At 42.5% G+C, this 22,750-nt stretch overlaps 1 protein-coding gene across 1 annotated transcript in view; it reads left to right on the plus strand.

Annotated features, from left to right (window-relative positions):
• KCNG3 (potassium voltage-gated channel modifier subfamily G member 3) overlaps positions 1-15,631 on the plus strand; it is a 33,498-nt gene extending 17,867 nt beyond the window's left edge. Inside the window, exons 2-3 of the mRNA XM_085888056.1 lie at positions 8,054-8,927; positions 14,560-15,631. Of these exons, the coding sequence (XP_085744182.1) occupies positions 8,131-8,927; positions 14,560-15,217 (1,455 nt within the window). The 5' untranslated portion in view covers positions 8,054-8,130 and the 3' untranslated portion in view covers positions 15,218-15,631. The remainder of the gene's footprint in view (positions 1-8,053; positions 8,928-14,559) is intronic.
• The last annotated feature ends 7,119 nt before the right edge of the window (positions 15,632-22,750 follow it).

The raw sequence follows: 22,750 nt of genomic DNA on the forward strand, positions 1-22,750 counted from the left end.
GTGAATAAGGTTGCGGCGCGATCGGGAGAGGAAACATCCTTCCTCCACAAGAACTGCCAGTCGGTTGCGCGCTGTCTCCCTGTCGGTGAACTCGAGAGCTTTTGAGATAGTTGATGACCAACGAGCAGGCAAGGTTGTGGTCAATCTGACGGGCAGGTTGAATGAGTGTGGAGTTATCAGCCCTCACTTTGACGTTCAACTCAAAGACTTGGAGAAGTGGCAGAGAAACCTCCTGCCTTCTCGACAGTTTGGGATACAGAGGAGAGTTTTGGTTGTCGGGACGAGCGCTGTAGGGAGCTCTGGATTCTGCTCGCGGCTCACTTGCCTGGTTCGCCCGTGTCAGCTGAACCACATGAGGTGGACAGGTCCATGTTCTTCTGGGTATCTGTGTTTGTGTGTGTGTGTGTGTGTGTGTGTGTGTGTGTGTGTGTGTGTGTGTGTGTGTGTGTGTGTGTGTGTGTGTGTGTGTGTGTGTGTCGGTGGACCCGTCTGTAAGTAGAAATTATTAAGTGCTTGCTCATTGTACATTTCATCTCTTATGATTCGTGATTGCTCTGCCCTCACGTGCTTCCCTCCTTCCCCCCATTATAAATAAACCCATGTGTTAAATGTATCAGCTCGTTTTTGTGGTTCTTTTATTGGTTTAACGTGGTGCCTGTTGGGGAATTAGAAAGGCCGTCGTTGTTGTAGTGTTGTGCATTTGGGACCGACGGAAGCTCGGTGACCATCCGCTCGGGTCACGCACTGGTTAAGTAAGTGCGCATACGGCTTGTCCCGTACGAGTGCCGTCGAGGGTGTGAATACTCGGTAGCTTTGTCCGCGTGGGTAATTAGGTATATTGAAGTTTGGCAATTAACCCTACCTCACACGGTGAAATTATTAATGATTCACGGTCTGGTAAGGGACCCGTACCCTCGGAGTTTTCCAAAAGTTACGATCTAGATTCAGGGTGTTCGGTAGAGTCGACCTTACTGCTCCATCTAGCGGTTGTGCTCGCAGCCGATACCCGGTCCGCAACAAATTGGTGTCAGTTGTGGAGATACGAACCCCTCCGCCTCCATTAACAAAATTGACAGGTTTGAATCAGCGCAAATTGGTGTTCAGGAGCAGGATTCGAACCCCTCCGTCTCCACGAAATTCACGGATTCGGATCAGGGGTGGAGGGAGCAACTCCCCCCCCCCCCGTGTCCCACAAATTACAAGCATTTTAAATTATCTTCCCAACACGTGACATGGCAAGCCAAGACGAGCTGAAGCAGGTGAGTTTAGAGGTAGATGTAGTGGTAGACGAACCCATGGTCCAGGACACCACCCCATGCAGGAACTTTCCCCGCGACCAAGCTCAGAGTCCGTAAGGGCTGCAGGGGCGGCGTATGACACCCCCCCCCCCACTCCGTCAAATTTCCTCCCCAATTCCGGCCGTTTCTGCACACCATCATGGCGGATCGGCTCCGTCATTTGATATGGGCCAGCTGTTGGAAATTTTGATGCAGAAAATGGATGACATGAAGAACGAAATGAATCAAAATATGCAAAACATGGAAAACCGACTGAGGGGCAATATACAAACACAGCGAGGTGAGATGCAGAGCATGGGGTTGAACCTCCAGGCAGGGCAAGAGGCAATGAGGACAGGCGTAAGAGGCATCATGGCGGCACCATGTGGCAGAGCACCCAAACCGACGAGAGGGAGTGCAACGGCTGTCGGCCGCGATGGAGGCGGGTAAGATCGGGACGAGAAACTCCACGATAATTGATGGGGAGACCGAAACGTGTATGGTGAGGCATGAGGGGACGACGGAAAAATTAAAAGAGGTGACGGGGACGTATAAAATAAAAGACAAAGGAAGAAACTAATGAACGTGAGGGAACGATGGAAAAAGTCACAGAGACAGAAACGCAAGAATTAAAAAAATTAAAAGAGACAACGGAAATGAAAACAGAGACACGGGAATCAGAAGAGGGAGAGGATGAAGTAAATAAAGTAATTGACGAACACACACACATAGAGTTGGGAGGGGACAATGGGGTTGAGCTTGGGGAATGTTTCTGACCCAGTGCGAGCAGCAGGATAGCCTCCTTAAGGAACAAAGGGAGACTGTATGCCCCCTTGAAGCAGATCGCGACCAGGTGAGTCCGATCGAGCCGTGCGAGGTTGAGGGGATGTCTGAGGTGAAAGGGTACACGCGGAGCTTGGGGGGTATAGAAACCACGGGATTGCTTGTGGTAGCGCGAATCCCCGATGTGATTGTCCCGGAGTGCGTGGTAAAGTGTATGAGTGGTGCGAGTGTGTCAAAAGGTGTGCAGAGTACGAGTGTCATGGCGTGCGTGAGTGCATGTGAGGAATTGGTACGTGGAGCGACCCAGAGGGTGGACGAGTTTACTGTGGAAATCGCGCCGGCTCCGCAGAACGTAGCGTCCAAGGTCAGTTCCTCGTTTTCGGGGCGGCCTGGGCGAGCGCGACTCAGGAAGCCGGCGCGTGAACGTCCCGCGTTTCGAAAAACACCATCGCATGGACGGCTAAAATGGCGGCGAGTGTTGGGTGAATTTGGAACAAGTGGGTTCCCACGTGGGCGCGTGTGCGGGGCATCACGTGCTGCATGCCGCGTGTTCTGTTCACGGAGCGCGCAGAGCGGGTTCCCGGGACGATCCGCTCATGCTAACCTTCACGGCAAGCCGCGCAGGTTCAGTGTGCGAGGGACGTCACCGGGGATCTCGCGGCATGAAGGCCGGGTTAACAGTGCACGTTGTCCCACATGGGGAATTCCCTGAAAGCGAGCGCTCGTTGCGATTGGCAGGGTGACGTCATGGCTGCACGGATCGGCCATAGGAGGGGACGTTGGTATCACTCATAGGGACGAACGGGAAAGCCGTAAACCACCACCGTGGCGGTGCAGAAAAAAAAGCCCCGCTCCAGGTACACAGCCCGGTGTTTAGGCATAGGAGCACTAGTTAGTGGGAAGGGTTAGCGATAGATAGACCGGCCTCATGGGGGGCATGAGCTGTCCTCCATGGGGCCCATGGACGAGTTAGAGGGAATGCTCGGTTAGATTTCGAAAATGGATTTTTGAAGACATGGACAGATATGGAATGTGTAGTGGAGATGTAGATTAGCTATGTAGATTAAAAGGAACGTGCATTAAAATAAGGGATGATGAGTGAGCACTAGATAGTTATGGGAACATAGTTAGAGTGTGGAATGATTTGAAAGCAAAAGAAACATGATGAGTGAGTGTGGGTCAGCGGGCCCAAGTGTGTGAATGGAGCGAATGTGGAATGTATGATGCGAATGAATGAGTGGGGGGGGGTGAATCCCACCCAAGTGACCCTGGGGTCAGTGTAATGTTAGTGAGTGGGTTAGTTAAATTTACCAAATGGAGGATGTTCTGTTGTTGGTGTGGAAAGAAGGTTCGAAACCTATTCGAGGGATGCAGGAGTCCATGGACTGGCTGGGAGCTTGGCTGTTGAAAGGTGAGTATTGATTAGAGGGCACCCCGGGCACTGGACGAGTTGGCCAGAGTCGGCCAAGGGAACAAGGGACCGGGATAGTGTAGTGGGCACGGGCGACCCGCGGAAATGGGACCCGTAGCGCCAAAATGCCACGTGGGCATCTGAGGGTGGCAATTCCAGGGAGGGCAACCCCCGCGTTCATAGGGAGCAGGTAGGCTTGGAGACAGCCTCAGGGCCCGGGGGTGCCATAGTTAGAGTTCGGCAGAGGGGGAATCCCTGCCAAGTGAGCCACGCTGCCCAGCCATGAAATTGTGCAAGGGCACGAGTGAAAATTTGCGGGCAAGGCCCAAATTTATAATGGACACCAACACAGGCGACGGGAATCATGGTTTTTAGAACCGATAGTTTAAAGTGACAGGCGTTTTGGAAAGCTCCGGGGATAGTTTAAAGTGTAATAAATGCTAGGGTAGTTGGGAAACAATGTACCCCTTCGCACCATCCATCCCTTCACTCTCTGTAGGCCGCTGGACCCACCTTGGTAAGATGGCTGAAATTTGTGGGAGATCATTCTGAGGCTTTGTTGGGCCTCCAGACAGGATGCTAGTCTCCTCCCTATTCCTCTCCAAAATGGGAACTTAGGGGTTGGGAGTTGATTGACAGGATAGGTTAGCTGGACAAAGACGATAAAGGGGGTTAGGGAGACGAAATTATAAGAAAATAAAAATTAAAAAAAAATAAAAAGGGGCTAAATTTGGTTGTTTTGTGTTGCAAATTAAGGGAGTGGGTATAGACAGAGACAGGCAAAGGCGATAGGTTGGGGGGAGACCGTAGGTTTGGTCTGAGCCCGCTTTCGGAGCGGCCAGCACCACCGCAGTCCCTCCACAGAACCTCACGGACCATCCCAGAGGCCGGCCAGCTTCATATGCCAGCCTGCTTGTGCTGCATCGCCTGGTCTGCATCTGCCTTGCCATGCCTTTGTTGCCTGTCTTTGTAATAACCCCATGCCTGCCACCCTTATTTGCATTCGCCCCTGTGTTCACCATCACCATGTGCGCCAGGACCATCGCTCCAATGTGTTTTGCAGGGACTGCCCTGCAGGCAGCCACATCAATGGGACTGCATTGTGCAGCCCGTGCATTTTGTGTCTTTGCATCCATCCATTCTCCTGCACCAATAACTTTTTCTTTCTTCCACAGATCACCGGTCCTGGGCCATGGTTAGTGTAAATAGTTAAGGTAAAATTGTAAATATTTTGCAACCCACCTGTTGTTTGTCATCGTGCTGGCAATTTATTTAAGTTCTCCGAGTGAGTCTTTTAGTTAGTTGCACAGTGCATTAGGTTATTTATTTTGGGGCATGTATATTAAATTTTTTGCTTCAGGGATCCGAAGGTAAAACATACTAGGGGAAAATTTACACATGCTGGTCACACGCAAATTCGACTCGAGACGAGTCTGTAAAAAGGGGAGGGGTCGTGTTGCGAATCTGTCAGCCATGAGCACTCAACATACAGGTTCTATAGAACATGTAGAAATGTAGAAAAACCCTGGATACCGCAAAGTTTAATCGTCCGTGAAATAAACATTGCAGATAATCTTCCACGTTGCCCGCTCATCTGTTCACACGTCACATGGTACATCGGTCCGCGATCCGCACAAATGTGATAAACTTAATTTTGAAATGTCAGTTTTTCACCAGATTTGCTTAGATTCCTTGTAGAGCACCTCGTGACACCTCCGAAAATATAGACACAGATCTGGCAGACGCTATGGATAAGCAGTCCCTCTGAGGGACAGGGCGTGATGTCAAGTAGTGAATGCATTAAATCATACAGCTCAATGAAGCTGGTTAATTTTGACATATTCCGAAATGTTTTGTTCATTCACTATAATTATCCAAACAGGAGAAAAAGATAAGTTTAATGATTTGGAAATTTCACATTTTCTTGTTGATATATGGAGATGGAGGCACCATAGCCTTGCTTGCTTAAAGTAAATTGGTGGTCAATTGTCACGAAACTGCGTCAAACAGGTTTTGGGGCTCTACTGCTCTTAATATATTAGTTATAATAACATATATATGCTGTATGTATACGTTTTGATCACACCTTTCAGGGGATACCTAGTTTTATATGTTTTTGATGAACACTCTGAAAACTAGGAGTAATAATGTGTCATATTTTAGGTATTTTAAAAATTGTTTTTGCAATAATTATTATAAATTGCATTTTATAAGTGCATCAGGGATTGTTAGGCATCCAAATATAATTTAATTATGATGCCATATATGTGTGTTTATGTTGATGCAAACATGAATATGTTTGGTGTAGACCCTAAATTTTGGCAAACATTTTTATGATAGGGAATTTATGTGAAACCATGAGTATGCACTCTTTTCTGTGCACTAATCCTACATAGAATATACCTATAAAACAGTTCTATCACAGTAAACTTTGCAAAATAGTTAAGGCAATTTTCATAAACCATGTTTTGAATAGAAATACTTGATAAAATAAATTGGGAGATAAACCTGATTTGGGGCTATTTCTACTGAAGCCATGAGTATGCTTTTGATTATTCACTGTTTCCAGGGATTAAAACATTAGTAAGAGATATTAAGTTACCATAGGGTAATACATCACCCTTAATATATGCTTAATTCCAAATCTGTGGATGCATCACCCTTCCATTTATTGCAATTTCTGCCTAACCTGAAACCATGCATAGGCTATGTATGAAACCATGAGTATGCATCATTTCTTCAGATCATATGTTCATTATTTCAAGATACTAAGGCCTTCCCACACAAATGTGGTACTTGTGTTTGTATTTCATGATTTTACATGCCTCAAATTAAATGTTTGTTATTTCAGGAACATTTGTGTCAATCATTTATCATTAAATTTGAAACCATGATTATGCCTTAATGTATTAATGAAAAAATTTTGTTTACTCATTTGCCACATACACCTTCTTAGTAGAGAGGATAGAGTGTTGGATAAGCATATAAATACCTTGTAATATGTTATGGTGGATCAGTATTCTCAATTCTAAGTTACTCTATTTTACAGATAAAATAACCGATATAAATCTAAATTAAACCATGAATATGCATTAATACAGTATATCTACTCCAACTTTAAATATTGATGTCCTGTGTGCACAAGTCATACCTTACTTGACCACCCAGACTCTTCTAGATAGCCTAAGATGTATTTATTTATGAACACTGAATTGCCCCGGTAATGGTGAGAACTGATATAAGGTCATGTTTATAAAAACAAATTGAATTTTAATAACACAAAATGCAATTATGTTCTACTTTTAAACAAAACCATTTCTCAGTCACATTTATTGTATATAGATAAAAACTGATATATAATAGGTCAGTTATATATTACACAGAAGTAACTGCTTTTTATTGTGATTAATTAGATGCATACTCATGGTTTCAAGCAGTCAGCACACATAATTTAAATGCGTTGTGAAAATTTCAATTTTCAGAGTTAAGGTGCTTAAATTCTCCCATGGATCCCTCAACATGTTTTCTGTAAGACCACAGAAACTTATAATTATAGCCTTCATTTGGTGCAGATGTCCTCCGGACCCTAAAAGGCGCAGTTTCGTGACAATCGACCAGGTATGTCGGCTTAGATATAAGGCTCATTATTTCCTTAAATGATCAGATTTCACTCCAGTTTTATCACTTATTTAGTCCTCACGATATCCGATCCTCAAAGCCGAAATAATAATTTGATGGTTTACTTTATTTAGTTTTGTGAGAGTAGATCGTGGAAAATTGCATCATTTAATGCATGGAATCGCTCCAAGTTCCTAGTTTGAAAACTATAGCACTTACAAAAGCAATGTATACAGTGATACATAGCTATGATGAACATTCGATAATATGAGTGAGGAAAGTGAAAAAAAATCCTTTATTGTTAAGAAATCATTGCGGCCTGTTCCAAGTCAAGGCATGGTTGAACTTTCCAAAAAACATGGTGGCTTCAGACCCCAGCGAGGGAGGTTACCCAGGAAACCCTTTAGACGCCATACAGAGCGGTGACCGAGGATGCGCCTGATAAAGGATATAATTAAATAAGGCCGTTAATTATCTTCAAAAAGGGTGTTTTAATTAACCCAAACACTCAATTTTCACTCAAGCACTTCATTGGAGTTTTCTTCATCTACATGCAATGTTTCATGGTTTTGGAGTTATGGGGGAGACACACACACACACACACACACACACACACACACACACACACACACACACACACACACACACACACACACACACACACACACACACACACACACACACACACACACACACTGACATTTATTAGTTTAGATGACTTTGCTTGTGATTTTTTTCAGCTTATTCTAACAAATTGTGAAATGACATTGTACATGTGAAAAGGAATAACTTGTATTCTGATTTATAAATGAGTTAAGCTATTTAGAAATAGATTTTTGTGACTGTTCTGTTGTTTCTATTTCTACGAGCATAACAGTTAATTATTTCACCAGTCGCTTGGTGTATGATTTCAAAAGCAGAAGCAGTGTGTGTGTGTGTTGTTGTTTTTTTTTTTTTACCTCAGGAACACAGTGCAAATCTCTTGGCAGGGTAGTGCACATTCTTTGCCATTGCAGTGCACAATCTTAATCACGTCTGCCAATGAACCTCGTCACTCCATCTTCCTCGGCCTCCCCGCGGCCAAGTCAAGCACTTCAACCTGTGCGGGGTTTGCGTCTCCATAAAATTTGCACATCAGGTGTGGCACCCAAGGGTGGCTTACACCTCTTGAGCCGGGGCCTACTGCAAGCAGCCGTTGTCTCAAGCCTCAATCCGGCAGAGCTTATTACCCTCTCAGGTGCTGCAGGAAACTCGGTGAATGTTATTCTAAATGTTGGAGGCTCTCGTTATGTGCTGCCTCGGGATTGGATGCGCCACTGTCCTCTGGACCGTGTGCGGCGCCTTCGTGCCTGCGTTTCTGAAGATGAGGTTTTGGAACTTTGCGATGACTGGGATCGGGAGGCCAATGAGTTCTTCTTTGACCGACATGCAGAGGCGTTCAGTGTTATTTTAGCATACGCCCGCCATGGCCATCACCTGCGTCTCCTGCCTCAGATGTGTGAGCTCTCATTTCATGGTGAGTTGCGTTACTGGGGGCTGGATGGTGCTGTGTGCCTCGAGGCATGTTGTCTGCGCCGTCTTGATGAACGCATGGCTGAGTGTGCATACAGTGATGATAGAAATAGTGAGGAGAGCCCAGAAGACATTGGTCCACCACATGATCCACCATGGCTCGAGCGCATGAGGAAGACATTTGAAGAACCAGGATCATCTGTGCCTGCTCATATCCTGGCTGCTGTGTCTGTGCTCTTTGTTCTTATCTCAGTGGGCATTCTCTGTGCCAGCACATTGCCTGGTTGGAAAGCAAATGAAGAGAACATCGGAACGGATGAACACAGGTACTGTATGCATGAGATGTATGCCTGCAGACAATATCTTTGTAATTGAAAGTTGGCACCATCTCATATCTCCACACCATGTCATGTTCGTTTCTTGTGTCAAAACTTGAGCTTGCCACTTAAACAGTTTTTGTTTTTTTTGCACATATGACATTAATTTTCAGTGAGAGATGGTTAGCTACACGAAATTGCATAGACCCCCATTTTTTGTGGAATAAGTTGGAGCTTATGCAATAGCGAGAACATATAACAGAGAAAAACAGAAACAACAGTGGAAAGTGGGGAAACGTACTAAGAGTAGGTTAGAGGTCATCACGAGAGACACTTGGAGGAAAAATGGGTGAGTGGAAGAATGAAAGCAAGGGAAAGGGGAGGAGGAGACAGGGTGTGAACAAGCTGGATGCAAGCTCGAACAGAGAGAAGGTGGCTGAAATAAAAGGAAGAGAAAACATTGAATGATAAAGATGGAGTTAGAGTGAGCATCGGAATGGGGATGGTGGGAGACTGTGCGAGGAAATAATGATCAACAGGTGTGCAAGTCAGGGTTACAATGGGTAGGCCAAAACAGCCTTGGTAGATGCACAAGATCAAAATAACCAGAGGCATGCAAAAGAGGTGATGATGAGCATACGATATGAACAACAACAAAAGTAGACAATCCAGGGAAACCGAGATGAATCAGGAACGGTATATTGTACTTTGCTTTGGAAGCTTGGATAAGAAGAGATAAAAGCGAGAAACCATAAAAATCAAAATGAGTACTTGGCTTCTTTCAAGTTGGACTTCATTCTGATCCATTTAAAAATTTATCAAAGCAATATCACTAATGACATTCAGCTGTAGAAACTAGAAAATAATATTGGATCAACGTACAATTAAATCTAAAAACAGACAATTATCCAAATTGGTTGTGGAGGAAAAAAGAAGTCACCATTAATAAGCTTCAGGATACCGATAAACAAATAAAGGGCTTCCTGCCACTGTAAAAAATAAAATAAAATTGGGATACAAAACTCTCAGTTCATGTGCGAATGAGGTGGCTATGGCAAAAACGTATGTACTGACCACGCACGGGGTGCAGACATCTGGCAATGGGCAGACACAAGTAAGGGAATTAACGAACAGGCAAAAGAGGAGAGAGAGAGATGGGGTGAGGAAACAGTCACTTGCAAGAAGAGTTGATGGACTTCATGGGGTAAAAAAAAAAGATCATGTGGAGGCATTGGCAGTGACGAGGTAGCGGTGTATCACCCATGTGAAGTCCTGGAGGGAACACCCTCAGGAAGGTGGTGTCACAAATCGGAGTAAATAGGAACAAAAGAGTGGAGGTGGGTGGTAAGCCTCGACTTGGAAAGTTTAACCAAACGAGGTTGAATACAAGAACAAATGTTTGGCTTCAAGAGTTTCCACTTTATTCCAGCTCAGGCTTGCTTTGGCTTTAGTTCTTGCTGCTCGAACATGTAGCCTGTCCTTGATTATGTGAACAAATACCATTTCATCATTGCTTAATAACACCATTTGGTATCCATGGTGAATATGCATAAACTTGAATTTTCTCCTGTTTTAATCTCTCAGGGATGGAAAGGGTGGAGGAGGCTGTTGTCCCACAAAAAGTTTCATAATTATTGCGGGGCGGGGTGGGGGGAGGTCTTTTCCTCAAAGTTGCAGAATATTGTCGGGGTGGAGATGCATCTAAAATTGCCAAAAACGTGTTATGTAATATATGGACAGACTGTTTGAACAATTGAGTTCATACGAGTGAGTATTCTAATTATTAACCTCCACCATCGAAGATCGGAGGTTACTGTTTTCACCCCTTTCTGTTTGTTTGTTTGTGAACAGTATTATGGAAAAACTCCTTGACGGATTTCGACGAAACTTGGTGGGGGGGGGGGGTTAGGTATGGTCCAAGGATCATGCCATTAGATTTTGGACTTGTCCCCCCCCCCCAAAAAAAAAATAGTTAAAGAAATTTTTTTTATTTTTTTTGCATTTCTACATGTTTAAAGTGATTTCCAACCCCTCCCCTCCTCCCCCAAAAAATGTTGGAGAAAAGAACTATAACTGTCAGCACTGTTGATATCATATTTAATGAATAAGGTATAAGGTTCACTTGAGTGACCCAGCAGTATTGGCGGCAGAGGTTTTGCACTCTCCCGATTGCTCCCCCTCGAGTTGAGCCCACTGTATTTGTTACTATTCCAACAACCCCTTTGAGCAGCAGATACCTCTCCACAACCACCAAATGTTTGTCTATGTGGTATACCAGCCATCCAATGAAGATGACTCCATCTACTTGTATCTCTATTTCCTCAAAACATGCATCAGCTCACAACCATCTTTCTCAACTCTGTTCCCAATCCAGCGATTTTATCTACCACAATGCTAGCTCGTTGTGTGTCAGTTCTAAATCTTTCTGTGAATCTGTGGGTCTGTCCTAATATTTGAATTCCCCAACCTAGATTTCTGCAACTCGCATGTCCTTCTTGGACCTGGTAATGACTAACTTGATCCAATCTCCCCGGTTACACCTCTGCCCACCCTTTCTTCACCTGACCATGTTCTTATCAAAGCCCATATTATTATGGCTATTGCAAGGGAGCAACTTCAATGATGCAGAATATAGCTGTTCACACAAGTCAACTGGCAAGGACTGCAAAAGCTGCCATTTCAGAAAAGGATTAGGCTACCATCTTCAAAGCATTTGATATTGATTCTGCCTGGTAATACCTTCACAAAAGTCTACTTTCTCTCATGCACCGGATTGTCAGTGACTATCCGATCCATCCTCTTGGTACTGGGATACTGTGGCCCTTTTACACTGAGGTGGTTGTGATCAAGCAGCTTCTTTTCTCACCTTGGAAAGCAAACCCGACTGCAAGTAATATTATGTCACTCTTGAAGGCTCGTAACAAGTGTGTGTCTATCATGAGGCAAGGGAGAAAATATCATCTTACAAATCTCAAAACTGAACTCTAACCAGTCTCCTTCCTCAAAGCTATGGTGGCACCTTACCAAATCAGTTTCGGGTGAATGCTCCCCTCCATACCCTCCCTCACCTCAAATGGCATCTCTACAGACTCTGCCCAAGTTCGGGCAGATTGTATTGTATTTCCCTCCAAATCTTATCTAGTTCTGTCCCCATACTTTTTCGTACATACTGCCTGACTAAACTTTGCATTCTCCTTACTGAGAAGATAGAGAAAATTATATTCAGTTTCGAGTCTGGTTCACCAATAGGCCCAGATGGCATCAATTTCCATGTTCTCAAAACCTACTCTGCTGCTCTTGTTTCTCCTCTGTCTGCCATATTCAGCTTATCCTTTTCCTTTGGTTACCTCCAGTCTGTCTGAAGTCAGCAAATATCACTCAGGTCTATGACAAGGGTGCAAACACAGATCCTATCAATGACAGAACAGTGAGCTTACTTCCAATCAGAGGCATCACTAGCTTCCAAAAGGATTTGGAAGTGTTAGTCACTAGCTAACACCTTGATGAATTCAAACAATAAATAAAGTACAAAAACATAAAAGTATCTGTTTCTAAACTCCACTTGATTCTGTAAAAGCACAAACTTATATTAAACATTTCAAATATATTGAACACAATGTCACATCTTTTACATATGAATTAACCCTCACCACCCACAGTTTTAGAAAAGTTTTCTATCTAAATAGTCTACCTTTTATTTATTTTTGGGAAGTGTCAGTGTGTCCACTTTTCACGTCATTCCTGCCTGTAATTAGCACTTGTTCATGCGACTGACTCTGACTTCAAAGTCCGATTTCAAAGCCATAAAGTGGCCTATCATAGTCAAGGGATTAAAATAGATTCAGAGCATATGCCCATGGCCATTGCCCAGAACGCCTCTGCTTCCAATGATAATAATCAGTCAGTGAATCAATCATTGTTTATTAATTCAAGTCTTTCCTGTTTTTGACCAGCTTGATCACTTTTAGTTTGGATTCCATCCCATTCATCAATGGTTGGAAACTTGGAGTCCTTAAATCTCAATTCAACTGTCTGTCATCCACATTGGTGGCCAAGCTCTCTGCCAGGGGCATACAAGTTGCTTCCATTTGTGAATTTCTGACTTCCTCCACTGATGTAGTCAACACTTTTCTATCAATGAAACCCTCTCCTCTCCTCTCGCAACGAAGGCCGGAGCGCCTCCAGATAGTGTGTTGAGCCCATTTTTGTTCCTGATCTACATAAATGATCTCCGAAGATCTGGAACCCAGCTGCACATTGTGTCATGCACACCCCATTCCCACTGATAGGCAAAGAGCAGCTACGCCACTCTCTGCTAATCTAGAAATTATTAGATGCTGTTATGATAAATGGAACATGTCCTTCAATCCTGGTAAATCTCAAAGTTTCACCCAGTCGCTCCGGAAATGATCATCAAATGAACCGACCTATTGTTTCTATGCTCAAGCACTGTAAGGGGTTCAGTCTCTGGAACTTCTAGGCCTCACCATTAACCATGACATCTCTTAGGCTGCCCATATGACAAAGTTGGCCTCCAAAGCCAGCCGCCACTAATTGGGTGTCTTCGATTATTCGAAGTATTTCATTGAAAATTGCAGGGTTATACTCACAGTCTACAAGGCCTTTTTCCAGAGCTCATTGGAGTGCACTGCTCCACCATATCAAGTTGAGTCTGTCCGTCTCTCCTGGGGCCCCAAAATCACATCTCTCTCTCTCCTGAATTATTTAGAATCTAAAACTGTCAACATTATTGGATTCTCCATGCAATGAGACCAAAGCTTGTCTTTTTCACTGACACCATAGGTGCATAGCCTCTGTTTTCACCACCTCTCCTGTCTCGCTCCCCCTGATATCTCAGACCTCTGACCCTAACCAACAACTCCACAATGCATCTGTTATTACACTAACTACCTTTTAGTTAAGCTTTCAAAATCCAGGCCTGAACTCTTTTGTTCCAGTCTTTTCTCAGGAAACTGCCTTCTGGAGGTGGTTCTATCCAACTTTGCCTTCCAGGGCTTCAATCAGGTGCTGCACAACCATCGCTCATCATCCCCTATTCTGAACCACAATCGTGATTGCCCTCATTAACCATTCTTAAAGCAACATTTTTACTTCCAGGTGTTTACTCTCCTCCTCTATCTCTCTGTTCTCTCCCCCATTCATTAATTTCCTTGCTTATTGTGTCCAACTGTCATCTCATTGCCCCACTGCCAGGTTTTCCCCGATGTCACCTGGCTCTTCCATGAGCTGTGATTTTGCAAAGAAAAATAAGAAAAAAGGAAAATATCTATTGGTGAAAATGATTTAGTTGCTAGTCCAGGCTACTGTGGCAAATTTGTACAGTATTGCAAAGGTAAACAATGAAGGTGACATTTTAGTGCAGTTTATTTTCATACACTTACTTGAAACAAAAGCTGCAATTGCCCTGAAGCCTAGAAACATAATTTTTAATCAACGGTGAAATGTTACATTGTTCCGTCTGTCTTAACTTCCATCATTTCACTGCAAATTAATTGTGCCATACATCTTTAATGGAGCCTATACTTTGTTTATATGCTTTTAGTATCAATGAAATGTATATTCCATATGCCCGATTCATTAAGTTTCATGTGACTTACAATATTTGTTTTTTTCATTGCAGAATCATTGAAGCAGTGTGCATCGGTTGGTTCACAGCCGAGTGCATTGTCCGATTTCTTATTGCCCGTGACAGGTGTCATTTCTTCCAACAACCTCTCAATGCCATTGATGTTTTGGCCATTACACCTTATTATGTGTCCGTCGCAATGGGGTCAACTTCAGGCAGTAGTCCGCAGCTGCAGCGTGCTGGTGTAACGCTGCGTGTTCTCCGCATGTTGCGTATCTTTTGGCTGCTCAAACTGGCACGCCACTCACTGGGCTTGCAGACTCTTGGTCTGACATTACGTCGCTGCTACCGAGAGATGGGTATGCTGCTTGTGTTTGTAGCTGTAGCCATGGCTATATTTGCTGCACTGGCTCAACTGCTGGAATGTGGTTTAGATACCGAGAATCAGAACCCAGACTTTGCAAGCATTCCGTCTGCTTGTTGGTGGGTAATCATTTCGATGACTACCGTAGGTTATGGGGACATGTTTCCAATGAGCACTCCAGGCCGTATACTGGGAGGAGCCTGTGTAGTGAGTGGCATTGTGTTACTGGCACTGCCCATCACTTTTATCTACCACAGCTTTGTGCAATGCTATACAGAACTTCGGATTCGTGCTGCCCGGTACAGTCGCTTTTCTCATCCTGATCTCTTGGATTCAGACATGAAGTGATGTTTCTGGTGCAGAGCTGCAGCACCATGTTATAAAGCACAATGAACCTGCTTGGTTTACAAGCTGGGAGACCAAATTATGTTACAGATGTTCTCCTTGAAGTCTGTGGTCAACAAGATATTTTTAGAATGATGAAAGGAAGAGCATCAGTTGAGGGGTTACTATAAACACTGGCAAAGCACATTTAACTGTTTTAGCAAGTTGTCTTATCTCTGCTTGTACACTTAATAAATAACTATGATGAATTTATTTACCTTAAATACATTTAATGTATTTTATGGAAGAGGGTATTTATATTACAGCAAAGACTTCCTTTTCCTGGTGGGTAATGTGAAAGTGTTTCATTGTTTTCTCTATCTCTATCTCAAATAGAGATATCTCTATCTCTATCGACTTGGCCGCCAAAAGTGACATGTAGAGGATATATATATATATATATATATATATATATATATATATATATATATATATATATATATATATATATATATATATATATATATATATATATATATATATATATATATATATATATATATATATATATATATATATATATCCTCTAATAGCCTGGTGTTGGCGCAGTGGTTAGGGCAGCGGCTTGGGATCCAAAAGGTCCTGAGTTCAAGCCCTGTTGGGCCACTGAATTAATACACCAGGGGGTTGACTCAGCCTGTCATCCTTCTGAGGTCGGCGAAATGAGTACCAGTATACTGGGCCGGTGTATACCCCGGTTAAAATAGGTGTACCATATCCCTGTGTCGTAAGAGGCGACCAGGGTTGCGTCAGGAAGGGCATCCGGCGTAAAACATGTGCCAAATCACTATGCGGATCACACGGATGATCCGCTGTGGCGACCCCTAACGGGAGCAGCCGAAAGAAGAAGAAGAAGAAGATATATATATATATATATATATATATATATATATATATATATATATATATATCCTCTACATGTCACATATATATATATATATATATATATATATATATATATATATATATATATATATATATATCCTCTACATGTCACTTTTGGTACTACCTCCATTAATTAATGGTAGTAACATAGTTTTAAAAAGTTTAACAACAAGTCAGTAAAGTATGAATTATAAAAGAGGTGATGGATAAAGATGAACTTTAAAAGGGAACAGAAAAAAAAAAAACTTAAGTTGGTTAATCAATGGGAAGCAATCTCACTCAGTTCAGTGTTCCACTCAGTTGTACCCATTTGATTGAGTTTCTTCAGGACAGTCAGAGTAGTTCAAAGAACCACCAAACACAATGCACAGTGGGATCCGAACTTACTCAATTTGCTAATGGCAGTATAAAATCCTCTTCATCCAAACCAAAAAATAATTTGAGTGCATACGGAAGCGTATTGGAACTGTATTGGATGAGAGTTTGAGGTAACGTCACACAAATTAAAATATGCAGGAAAATATGAAAACATATCCAGTTCCAAGGGTTGTATTTGGATTACACAAAAGTCATACATGGATTCTGTTTACCAGCAAAGTATTTCCTCATGCAAACAAGAGAAAAGCATTTGTTGCCAACTGCAGTGTAAACCCTCATGGGTACTTTGCGTATTTCTTCAGTCAAGTGATAATGTATTGTCACCAGTGCCTCTATTTCTGAATTGTTATTTAGCTTTCTTTCTATTTCTCTCCTTAACTCAGTTAATCTGTGGCAAGGATTATTTAAATGTAGCAGTCACTACTACGACTTTTACTACTACTACTACTACTACTACTACTACTACTACTACTACTACTACTACTACTAGCACTACTACTACTACTACTACTGCTATTACTACTAATACTTTAAGAATACTTTGTTGTGTTGTGCAATTGGCCGGGGAACATTATTGGCCCAAATCTTCCATTAACCGGCTGGCCATGCCTGAGGTTTGACTGAACGTGGCAGGAATTTGGAATTTGTTCAGGGCACCAGCAATAACCCACTTACTCTGCCAAATATACCACGAGAGATGTTTAAAGATACCTGGTAGACTGGTCCTCTGGCGAATTGTCATTCCAATGGACGGTGCACACAATGAGCAATCATCCTGCATGTGAAACACCAGGGTGGCCGTTTATAGCTGCGTCGAGATTCAAACCCAGGTTACAGCTCAACGGTGAATGAGCATACCTCAAAGCTACCCTGCCAGCCCACAAATGCACATGAATCTGCACTGCTGAAATGTTGGTCGTTGGAATGCTTGCACGAGCAACAACAAAACCCAGCATTGCTTTAGTCACAAGCTACCATGCTTGCACGAGCAACAACAAAACCCAGCATTGCTTTAAGCACAAGCTACTGCAAGAGATCCCTGATATAGGCCTCGGACAAAAAAGCTGGTTTAAGTTGCACCAGCAGATATATACGTTCACACCAAATCATGCACCACAACTATTACCAGTATAAATGGCATTGTTTTATTATAATCGCACGGATTATGTTTCTTTACCAAGTGTTTTGGAAAGAAATTCATAATTTTTAACAAATGTGTTAAAAAAAAAGTTTCATGCTGTTTGCGTAATGAAGTAATAATCTTATTTAATCATATTTTATGATGTCATGTTTGACTTACTTATGTTAAAGTCTTCCCATTTTGTGTTTGTTATTTCCTTGCTTTAAATCTCGACTTTAAATCTTAAAGTCTTTATCGACATGATTATAAGGTTGTGGGAGAGCTGAACAACAATGATTGTGGAGTAGTGAAATGCAGAATGGAGAAGTACACAAAACTGCATATTAAAAGGAACTATAAAGACAGAGCATTGCATACATACACACACATACATACATTCATACAAATGGAGTACGTACACAGTACACGCACATACATACATACATACATATACATACATACATACGCAGTACATATAGAGTACAGTACATACATACATTCACACAAATACAGTACACACATATACATAGATACTGTACATACCGTACAGTCTATAGAAAGTATACACCCCCTTTCAAAATATTAACCTTTTATTACTTTCTAACCTGGAATTAAATTGCATTAAAGCAGACTTTTCCCACCTTTATTTACACACCGTAACCCACAACTTCCAAGTTAAAAACAAATTCTCAAATTTCAGAAAATTAATTAAAAATACAAAACTACAATATCTTGGTTGGATAAGTGTCCACCCCCCTGAGTTAATATTTGGTGGAAGCTCCTTTGAAAGCAATTACAGCTGTGAGTCTGTTGGGGTAGTTCTCCAACAACTTTGCACACCTTGATTGGACAATATTTGTCCATTATTCAGAACAAAACTGTTCAAGCTCAGTCAAGTTGTGTGGGGGAGCGTTGATGGACAGAAATCTTCAAGTCATGGCACAGATTTTCAATTCGATTTAGGTCGGGGCTCTGACTGGACCACTCAAGGACATTTATCTTTTTTTTCCAGAGCCACTCCAATGTAGCTTTGTCTGTGCGCTTCAGGTCATTGTCATGCTGAAAGGTGAACTTCCGTCCCAATTTCAGCTTTCTTGCAGAGGGCAGCAGGTTTTCCTCAAGGATTTTCCTGCATTTTGCTCCATTCATTTTCACTTCTATCTTGACAGTCCCTGCTGATGAGAAACATCCCCATAACATGATGCTGCCACCACTGTGCTTCACATTAGGGATAGTGTTCTTTGGGTGATGTGATGTGTTGGGTTTGCGTCAAACGTAACGTTTTGCATTTAGGCCAAAATGTTTCCATCTCGGTTTCGTCAGACCACAAAACTTTTTGCCACATGGCTTTAGAATCTCCGGAGTGGTTTTTTTGCATTCATCAAACAACTCAAGGTGGGCTTTTTTGAATAATGCTTCCTTCTTGCCACTCTACCGTACAGGCCAGATTTGTGCAGTGCTTCGGATATTGTTGTCACATGCACACAGTGACCAGTCTTTGCCATAAAGGCCTGTCATTCTTTCAAAGTTGCCATTGGCCTCTTGGTGGCCTCTCTGATCAGTCTCCACCTTGGTTGGTCATCCACTTTGGAGGGACGGCCTGATCCAGGCAGGGTCGTGGTGGTACCATCCGCCTTCCACTTCTTTATGAATTGTCTTGACTCTGCTCCAAGGGATATTCAAGGCCTTTGAAATATTTTTATACCCATCCCCTGATCTGTGCCCTTCCACTTTATCCTGGAGGTATTTTGAAAGCTCCTTAATTTTCATGGTTGAGTCTTTGCTGTGAAATGCACTACCCAGCAGCGGAAACTTACAGAAATAGCCAATTTTATTCTGAAATAATAAAAATTACTACAATTTAACACATGTGGAGGCCAATTAACTTGATTTGTGATTTTGAAGGTGATTGGTTACACTTGAGCTAATTTACAATTACTATTATGAGGGGGTGGACACTTATCCAACCATGATATTCTCGTTTTGTATTTTTAGTTAATTTTCTGAAATTTGTAGAATTTGTTCTTCACTTGGAAGTTGTGGGTTATGTTATGTAAATAAAGGTGTAAAAAGTCTGATTTAATGCAATATAATTCCAGGCTATAAGGCAACAAAAGTGAAAAATTTTGAAAGGGGGTGTACACTTTCTCGGCACTGTACTACATACATGTGCAGTACACACATGCAGGACAGTACATTCATGCATACTGTTACAGATCCAGGGTTCAAGTTTCACCATGAGGGGAAGCGCTCGAGTTCCTCCCGAACACCCGGTCCTGAGGCCACTGGGCACAAATAACTTACTTCGTGCTCCAGCAAGTTGCTCAGCAACCATGAATGCTGAAATGTACTGCCAATCCTGGTGAGGTTTCATGACTTTGTGTGATACCTTACTTGTGAACAGCTACACCAAGGATGGTCTTGTGCCCTCGATGCGTACTTGCACTAACTTGCTGTATCAGATGCCTGCCAAGTACGCACTGGCTAGCAGAGCAGAGAAGAGGGAGGGGGGCAGATCAGAGATTTCTTTTGTACTTCCCTAGTGGGGGCGGCGCTTGAGAGTGGAACATGCAGAACAATGGGTGTTTCCCCGCAACCTCATTCACGTGTGGACTACCATTGTATTGACCCTAATCCGGTGAGGATTTCACACCAGAATTGGCCTCATTTTCTCCTGAACTCGGTCACATGACTGAGCTCCTAGAATAACATGAGGTGATTGCGCACCTTGACCATGAGCATGCCTCCTGGTCCCAAGAAGTGCTGATGGTCGTTAATGATGACTGTGATCAAGCGATGGCAGTGGTGGTGGAGCATAGCGGTTGTCATGCGGAAACCTTGTGATGGAGCTAGTTGTCGAGATTGTGGCATCAATGGTGAGTGGAGGCGAGTTTGGGTAGTGGTCCAATGATATTGGGATTTTTAGGAAGGCATTGTGGTGGTGAGAGAAATGCTGTAGCATTATGTTCTGAGTACGGTGAAGGTCTGAGGTGAGCATCAGTTTGAGAATGGCACAAGGTTTGAACAGGAAATGGTGTGTGTATGCAAAATGAACGACCTGTTGCTGTGGCCTGCATACTTGCCTGATGGAGAAGTTCATCTGTGAAGTAATGTAAAATATATAAAAGAACGAGAAGGGCACTCAGTAGAGTGAATGCCTCCGCCACACAATGCCTGATCCACAAGAACATATCTGGCCCATTACATTTTTGAGATATCATGCTCGATATCGTTTTTAGCCCTATCTCTCAATGGTGAAGAATTACTTTGAAAATTAAATAATTCTCGTATCAAGATCCAGATTTGGATCTTCACTAAAATTAAATCAATTTGTTGTGGTTACACACCCAATGTGTCCACAAAGTTTCATCCAAATCCGTCTACAACTTTTTGAGATGTCGTGCTACATATTAGTTCAGCGCGATCTCTCAATGGTGAAGAATCACGTAAAAAAATTATCGGATTCGGATCCGGATTTGGATCTTCACCAAAATTGAATCAATTCTTCCTTGTCACACACCCGTGTCCAAGTTTCGTCCGAATCCATCCACAACTTTTTGAGATATCCTACACACAGACAGATAGACAGAGAGACAGACAGACAGACAGACAAACAAAAAGCAGAGAGGGGTGAAAACATAACCTTCACCTTCGGTGGTGTAGGTAATAAAGAATGGTAATAAAGACCTGCCTAAAAGCCCTCACAATGCATTTTGTCTCATAAACCCACTAGACATAAGGGAAGGCCAATCTAAAATGGATACCAATGAAATAACTGTCTCTGGACCGCTATATATTGTCTGTCATTGCATGGGGGGCGCGTCAGATTCGCAAAGTACAAAAGTGTACACACTTCGTGTCCAGCACAAAAACAACACTATGCAGTACACACATACATATAATATTATATATATATATATATATATATATATATATATATATATATATATATATATATATATATATATATATACATATGTAGTACACACATATACATACAGACATATATCATATCAGGGTTGAAGTGTTTCTGCTGGAGATTTCCCATGAGTGATTTCCAATTAATTTTTTTCCCCAATGAAGGGTTGCTCATCATAACCTCACTCCCCTTCACTCTACTTCCCCAACCCCCTGAACTGCACTTTTTCAGATTTAGCTTGTTTTGTGGCTGAAATTGTCAATAAAGTTGTATAATGTGAGATTTTAAAGGTCGTATGACTTTTGCCGATGTATATCATTGTAGCGTTTATCACATAATAGTACACTTTATATACTATACATGGTTCATTATATTACCAGTAGTATTGAAACATCAGACCCAAACTTAAAATGAAACCTCCCACTCAACATGTGCATTTTTTTCCTGCCACACTTCAAACCAGAATCTACAGTGTTCTGTAATGACATTTTGAACAATATTGCACTTCTAGTTTTGATGCAAAAATACAATGAATGCCATTACATCTACAACCATGACAACATAGCATGTCCTAAGTGTCTGAATCACTTTTGAACAAAAAGAACATTGATGAACATCTGTAGTGCCAGCTGGCAGCTTGAGCACAGTTCTCCCCAAGTCAAACTCATGTGTTTGATCGAGGGAAGGACTTTGGTCCTGGATCTGCTCAAAATAAGATTTTAGGGTATGCCCGAAGATGTGATATTCCAAATGTAAAGAGGGTTGGGGGGGGGTGGGGATTTTGGGTAAAAGCATTTCTGAGACACTTTACCTTGTTGAATGAGCATGAGACATTACAGTTAAAACCAGTTTTTTGAGACAAAATTCCAAAAAGTCTTGTTGAATGTGCACTGAGGTAGCAGAGCATCCATTATAAAAACAGATAGTGTAAGATTGATGTTTGAAACCTGTTTTTGGGTGAGGCCGGGTGAGAATTTGCGGCATTTAACACCAAAGGCATACTGGAAAGCACATTGCACTTTCGGAGGAACAACTATTACAGACTGTTTGGCTGGCATGCCATGCAAGCCATTCCCCCTGGAGGAGGGTAGAACACTTTGTTCACGGCCGTCCCACAAGGCAGACAGCCCGGAAGATGCCTCCGCCCACAAGCAGCAGGCGGCCAAAAAGAGGGCCTCACCATGCATGAGGGCGG

The sequence above is a fragment of the Eptatretus burgeri genome, chromosome 7 (genome assembly GCF_056783735.1).
Source record: "Eptatretus burgeri isolate ZD-2024b chromosome 7, Ebu_testis_v1, whole genome shotgun sequence".
Lineage (NCBI taxonomy): Eukaryota > Metazoa > Chordata > Myxini > Myxiniformes > Myxinidae > Eptatretus > Eptatretus burgeri.